Source organism: Triturus cristatus, chromosome 11, assembly GCF_964204655.1.
Source record: "Triturus cristatus chromosome 11, aTriCri1.1, whole genome shotgun sequence".
NCBI lineage: Eukaryota > Metazoa > Chordata > Amphibia > Caudata > Salamandridae > Triturus > Triturus cristatus.
In genome coordinates, this window is record NC_140594.1 from 119596736 (window position 1) to 119604506 (window position 7771).

Genomic DNA, 7771 nt, shown 5'->3' on the forward strand with positions numbered 1-7771 from the left:
TGCCCCATCTGCCTGGGATTTTACCAACTGAATTTTACGGCCGGACAAATTGGCCCTGGTGTTCTGCACCCAGAAAATGTTCTATCATGTACTTCATTTTTAATTAAAATGCTTGATTAGGCCCCCTTGATATTATTTGTCCCCATCTTGCTATACAGTTGTTAATAATGCTATGCTGCCACCCCAAATCCACAGACTGAGCTGTTAGTAGACTCAATAAATAATCCTTCCTTTCTAGATATCACTCCTGTATTTCCCACATGCACCTGGTTTACTAACTTCAAAGATGCCCTTCAAAGGGATGGGTGTCAGGATCTCTCTCAGCCGGACCTCACTCTGGGGCTCGCCTCTGTGCTTCCAAGTTCACACACTGATATGTTTTAGGACCGGCGACAGTTTTAGCTATTTCACCAGCCTCATGTTTTCCAAAACATTCTCAAACAAGCATTGGGATAGTCAACAGGTTTGGCTTTGGCTGCCCACCTTTTATCAATGCTGAACCTTATAGAGTTTGTAAATGGACTGCATGGAGAGACGCGACATACAAAGAATGTATCAGTATTGAAGGAGCTGCCAGTCCCTCACCTAAGAAAAACAAGCATTGGGAAAGTCAACAGGTTTGGCTGTGGCTGCCCACCTTTTATCAATGCTGAACCTTATAGAGTTTGTAAATGGACTGCATGGAGAGACGCGACATACAAAGAATGTATCAGTATTGAAGGAGCTGCCAGTCCCTCACCTAAGAAAAACAAGCATTGGGAAAGTCAACAGGTTTGGCTTTGGCTGTCGACCTTTTAGCAATGCTAAACCGTATTGAGTTTGTAAATGGACTGTATGAAGAGCCGCTCCATACAAAGAACGTATCAGTATTGAAGGAGCTGCCAGTCCCTCACCTTAGAAAAACAAGCATTGTCTAAGACCCGAAATGCATGCATTTTATTGACGTAAAAGCCCCCATTCCACCATAAGTCCCTAGAATTGAAGAAGACCTCTTATTGTGAGGATGTTCACATGGTGCTAGAGTAAAATGCCATCACTCACAGTCAGGTGTGCCAATGTCTGAAGTAGGCTGACCCGCTCCACCATGCTGTGTGCTGCGGGACACTGAAGCAAAAGTGTAAATGACACTACAGCAGACAAATGGATACAGAGGACTCACTGCGAGCCCTTGTAAGCAAGAATGTAAAGTATACATACATATTTAAATACGTATGGGGGCTGTTGTGCAGCCATCTTCATTTACTGGTCTATTCAAATGTCATTCACATTTTGCTTCCGCCCTACAGAGTGTACATCATGAGCCAATGTGTCAGCCCCCTTCATCCACTGGCCGTCTTGCCCGGTGATGGCATTCTGCCTGGTTAAATTTGCACAGTCACCTAAAAAAGAGTGCACTTTAGAATCAGAGCCGCTGCATCTGTGATGCTGGGCCATTCATATATTCTAAATATGTTGCCAACTTTTGGGGCATATTGCATGTGTTTGCACAAAAAGTAAATAAATTAACAATTGCAAGCTTGTCAAGGCAGACCTATTAGCTTTACCACTGCTTGTTTCTAGTTACAATGGCCACCCTTTGGCATGAATCTATGTAAATGACAGACCAGAAAACATTTTTCAGATAAAACCATGGACTGTACTTACCGGCCACCATACCATACTACGCCCCGCCAGGAAGAAGCCGCCCACCGTCCCACGGCTGGTTCGGAACATAGCCTGGAAAGCAAGAGGCATCCGTGAGCTGGAGGGACGCGGAGAGATGTCCAGATAGATGCACAGTGATAGACATGCACAAACTGCAGCAGACACACTGTGTGCACGCCCCCGTCATAGCACGTCACAGACTGTGCAGAGACTGAACACACAACCTGTCACCCGGGGACGGACAAAGACAGCGCTAGAGATACTATGTGACCAAAGAGGCCTGCAGACCTCCAAAGCACGTCACATGCTGTGCAGAGACTGTACACACAACCTGTCACCCACGAATGGACAAAGACGGTGCACACACAACCTGTCACCCGGGGACGGACAAATACGGTGCTATAGATACTAAGTGTACAGAGAGGCATGCAAACAGAGCCAAAGCAGGTCACAGACTGTGCAGAGACTGTACACACAACCTGTCACCCACGGATGGACAAAGACGGTGCACACACAACCTGTCACCCAGGGATGGACAAATACAGCGCTAGAGATACTATGTGTACAAACAGGCCTGCAGACCTCCAAAGCATGTCACATGCTGTGCAGAGACTGTACACACAACCTGTCACCCCCGTATGGACAAAGACGGTGCACACACAACCTGTCACCCATGGATGGACAAAGACGGTGCTATAGATACTAAGTGTACAGAGAGGCATGCAAACAGAGCCAAAGCAGGTCACATGCTGTGCAGAGACTGTACACACAACCTGTCACCCACGGATGGACAAAGACGGTGCACACACAACCTGTCACCCGGGGACGGACAAATACGGTGCTATAGATACTAAGTGTACAGAGAGACATGCAAACAGAGCCAAAGCAGGTCACAGACTGTGCAGAGACTGTACACACAACCTGTCACCCACGGATGGACAAAGACGGTGCACACACAACCTGTCACCCAGGGATGGACAAATACAGCGCTAGAGATACTATGTGTACAAACAGGCCTGCAGACCTCCAAAGCATGTCACATGCTGTGCAGAGACTGTACACACAACCTGTCACCCCCGTATGGACAAAGACGGTGCACACACAACCTGTCACCCATGGATGGACAAAGACGGTGCTATAGATACTAAGTGTACAGAGAGGCATGTGAACAGAGCCAAAGCAGGTCACACACTGTGCAGAGACTTACACACAACCTGTCACCCATGCATGGACAAAGAGGGTGCACACACAACCTGTCACCCAGGGATGGACAAAGACAGCGCTAGAGATACTATGTGTACAAACAGGCCTGCAGACCTCCAAAGCATGTCACATGCTGTGCAGAGACTGTACACACAACCTGTGACCCCCGTATGGACAAAGACGGTGCACACACAACCTGTCACCCATGGATGGACAAAGACGGTGCTATAGATACTAAGTGTACAAAGACGGTGCACACACAAACTATCACCCGGGGATGGACAAAGACGGTGCTAGAGATATATGTGTACAGAGAGACATGCAAACAGGGCCAAAGCAGGTCACATGCTGTGCAGGGACAGTACACACAACCTGTCACCCAGGGGTGGACAAATATGGTGCACACACAACCTATCACCCAGGGGTGGACAGAGACGGTGCTATCTATAGCTACTATGTGTACAGAGAGACATGCAAACAGTGCCAAAGCAGGTCACATGCTGTGCAGAGACTGTACACACAACCTGTCACTCACGCATGGCCAAAGACGGTGCACACACAACCTGTCACCCATGGATGGACAAAGGCTGTGCTAGTGATACTGAGTGTACAGAGAGGCATACAAACAGAGCCAAAGCAGGTCACATGCTGTGCAGAGACAGTACACACAACCTGTCACCAAGGGATGGACAAAGATGATGCACACACAACCTATCACCCAGGGGTGGACAGAGACGGTGCTAGCTATAGATACTGTGTCTACAGAGAGACATGCAAACAGTGCCAAAGCAGGTCACATGCTGTGCAGAGACTGTACACACAACCTGTCACTCACGCATGGCCAAAGACGGTGCACACACAACCTGTCACCCATGGATGGACAAAGGCTGTGCTAGTGATACTGTGTGTACAGAGAGGCATGCGAACAGAGACAAAGCAGGTCACATGCTGTGCAGAGACAGTACACAGAACCTGTCACCCAAGGATGGACAGCGGTGGTGCTAGTGATACGTTATGTACAGAGGCATGCGAACAGAGCCGAAGCAGGTCACAGGCTGTGCTGGACATGTGTGCAGAGATACCTCACCTGTCAAACGTGGATTGACCTACTGAAATGTACACACAGAGAACCAGGAATTAACACAGACTTCGGGAGACATCGTGTATGTGCATAGAGAAACATGGATGAACAGACTCTGGGAGGCTGGGCAGGCTGTATTAGACATGCCATGTACACTGAGAATCATACTGACTGAGAAATGCAAAGAGACATGTACAGAGAGAGATACACAGCCTGTCAAACGTGGACAGGCAGAGTGTGCTGACGTACTTTGTATACTAAAGAAACTTGGATGGAGAACAGTAATAGACAGACTAATCCATTTAGTACATCGTGCAATCAATGCTCCATTCATTCTTTTCGAATTTATTCAGACACAGGTTGAGGCAATCAGCCCGTGCAGTCTCCGTTCAATCCATTCACCATTCATCCATGAACTCTTTCCAAGTTCTCTATCCATCCGCCTGCTCCATTCTCCATTCGATCCTTGCTGCTTCCATCCTGCCTTCGCCCCTTCATCATCTCAAGTTCACTTCCTCTGTCTTCCTCGTGCACTGCGATTTCCCGTGTCCTTCCCCTCTCCCCTTTCCAGGTAGCGCCTTGAAGCTGCCGTTGGATGACCTAAACGCTATACAGGCAATCAACGCCACGTAAACGTGGCGTTGATTGCCTGTATAGCGTTTAGGTCATCTCTGATGTGCCCGATTTCCCCCGCTCTTATTCCCTCCTGCTCACCCGTAGTGCTTCAAAGCCGTCTAAGAGCAGCATTTGCGCTAAACAAACAATACACAAGACCTGCAACCTGGCAGGCAGATTTCACCAAACATGTAACAGTTTCTAGATCAAACAGTTTACAAAAGTTATTTTACAATGCTGCACATATGAGGCAATACTGTCTGACACCTTGCGGGATATCTGATCAGCTTTCTGCTGCTGGTTCTTATAGGCGGGTATTAAATGGGTATCAGTTTTGTCAATATAGTGCAGACATTCCCAGGTGATGGACTTGGGGAAAATCTTTTGTAAGCTGCAGGAAATAAAACCTTACAAAATGAAATGCAATCCAAATAGGTTGAAAATAGGGATCCGCTCGTAGACCAATAGCTCCCCAATAATATCCTCTTGAGCCCATTGTAGATCAGTCTGTCTGCGGTCTCAACGTGTAGTCACTTCGAAGACCACTCACCCATGTTCCTATAGCCAGGCCCACATCAAGTATCTGAAGGAGATGTCGGCCGGGTTGTTGATGGGGGGTCTCCTTATAGTGCTCTCCAGTTCCCCAATAACATCGTCTTAATGCCGCCCCTGTAGACCAGCATGCCTGTGGTCTAGACATGCAGTTGCCCGGAAGACCACCAGCCCATATTGTCACAGCTAGGACCATAACAAGGTGTATGGCGATGAGGGAGATGTCGGCCGGGTTGCTGATGGGAGAATCTCCTTATGGTGCTCTCCAGTTCCCCAATAACATCGTCCTAATCCCCCCCTGTAGACCAGCCTGCCTGTGGTCTAGACATGCAGTTGCGTATAGACCACCAGCCCATATTGTCACAGCTAGGACCACGACAAAGTATATGATGATTACGGAGATGTCGGCCAGGTTGTTGATGGGGATGTTCCCCTATACTGCACTCTAGTTCCCCTATAATAAAGTCTTGATGCAACACTGTAGGCCAGTCTGCCCCTTGCAGTGCAGTCGTGCAGAAGACCACCAGCCCATATTCCCACAGCTAGGACCACTAGGAAGTGCTTGATGATGACGTAGCTATCGACCGTGATACTGTTGGGGATTTCTCGCTATAGTGCTCTGCAGTTCACCTACATATCGTCTCCACCTCCCTTATGGACCAGTATGCCTCTGGTCTGGATGCACAGTCAGATGGAGGACCGCTCACCCATGTTCTAATTGACAGGACCACCACGAAGTGAATGAGGATGACAGAGATGTCAGCTGTGACATTGGTGAGGATGTCTCACTATAGTGCTTTCCAGTTCTCCTATTCTATCTTCTAGAAACAACTGGCAGATCGGTGGGTCTCTAGTCTCGAAGCGCAGTCGTGCGGAGGACCATTTACCCATATTCTCACAGCCAAGACCTCCATGAAGTATAGGACGATGACGGAGATGTGGACGGGGTATTGATGGTGATGTCTCCCTACAACGCTTTCCCAGACTCTTTTAATATTTTCTTTACCCCCTGTAGAGCAGTAAATCTCTAGTCTCGAAGCGCAGTCGCAAAGAGGACTGCCCACCCATGTTCCCATGGTCAGGACCACCACCAAGTTAATGACGATGACGGAGATGTTGGCCGGGTTGTTGCTGGTGCTGTCTCTCTACTATGCTCTCCTAGATCTTCACAATATGTTCTTCACTCCCTGTGGATCAAAAAGCCTCTGGTTTAGATGTGGTCGTGCCGAGGACCACTCACCCATGTTCTCACAGCCAGGACCAACAGGGCGATGATGAAGATGTCAATCTGGTTGTCGATGGGGATATCTCCTTAGAATCCCTTTAGACCCCCTATACTATCTTCTTCAACCCCTGTAGAGTAGGAAGCCTCCGCTCTCGAAGCGCAGTCATTGGGTGGACCACCCAGTCACATTCCCATGGCCAGATCCACCACGAAGTAAATGATGATGACGGAGATGTCTTCGGGGTTGTTGATTGGGATATCGCCTTAGAATCCTTTCCTAGACCCTTATAATATCCTCTTCACCCCCTGTAGAGCATTCAGCCATATTCCCACGGCCAGGACCACCACAAAGTTAATGACGATGAAGTAGATGTCAGCCAGGTTTGATAAGGATGTCTCCCTGCAGTGATCTCCAGTTCCCCTATAATAGCTCTCCCCCCCCCTCCCACTTACAGACCAGTCTGTCCCTGGTCTTCATGCGCAGGCGCACAGAGGACCACTCACCCATATTCCCACGGCCAGGACCACCACGAAGTAAATGACGATGACGGAGATGTCGGCCGGGTTGTTGATGGGGATGGAGTCGTCCTTCGCCATGCTTGCTGCCTTGCTCCTGGCCCTGCCGCCTGCTCCGGGGAGGCGAGCTCCCCCCCGGCAGCCCTTATATCTCCTCGCCCAGGTGAGGCCGGGCGGCCCTGGGGTTAATCATGAACGCTGGGCGGCGCGCTCGCCTCCCCTCTGGGTTCATGTAAATGTGCTGTTTATTTGGGGCTTCCCCTCCTCTCCGCTCACAATAGGAGGCGTTGGGTAATGGGGCAGGTAAGCCAGGTATTCGGCCCCACCCCTGTCTTGGCTGGGACCGCTGCCCTTCCCGGTGCCCGGAGCCGAGCACACCGCTGACAGGGCCGAGGGCGGCGGGGCCTCCTCCGGCTGCCAAGGTGGGCCTAGGGTGGCGAGCAGCGGCGGTGTCGCAACCACGCCACAACTGGTTAATCCGTGTCTGGTTCGTGCAGGAGTCAGAGCCCACGGAGCCGCGCCCCCGGCAGGTGCCTGAACACTGGCTCTTTGATGAAAAAAAATAAAGTTACAAAAGTCTCCAGCTCGTTCCCCAACTTTCATCACTCCTGCTTTGTGGCAGAACAATTCGCCTTTTAGTTTCTCCCAGGAACCAGTTGGCTGACTCGATTTTCCGTTGCTAACTCTCTGACCTTCAACTTACCTCCCCCCCTCCCCACCTTTCCCCCTCGCGCCTCTTCAGCGCATCATGGATTTCCTGGGGTGCCACTGGGACAACTGGAGACCGGTTTTTGAAGGTCAATGTCTGTCGCCTCGGTCAATGTCTCCAACTCCCCGGGGCTTGAGGCAATGGGAACAGCGAGGACAGAGAGAAATAATGAGAGGAAATTAGAGAAAGAGAGAGAATGAGAGATAGAAAAAAGACAATGAGAGCA

General features: G+C 49.8%; 1 protein-coding gene across 1 annotated transcript in view; it reads right to left on the minus strand.

The window, feature by feature from the left end:
• Positions 1-7484, minus strand: part of SLC5A1 (solute carrier family 5 member 1) — a 279347-nt gene extending 271863 nt beyond the window's left edge. Inside the window, exons 1-2 of the mRNA XM_085634551.1 lie at positions 6825-7484; positions 1645-1716 (exon numbers count right to left, since the gene is read on the minus strand). Of these exons, the coding sequence (XP_085490677.1) occupies positions 1645-1716; positions 6825-6917 (165 nt within the window). The 5' untranslated portion in view covers positions 6918-7484. The remainder of the gene's footprint in view (positions 1-1644; positions 1717-6824) is intronic.
• Positions 7485-7771: the final 287 nt, after the last annotated feature.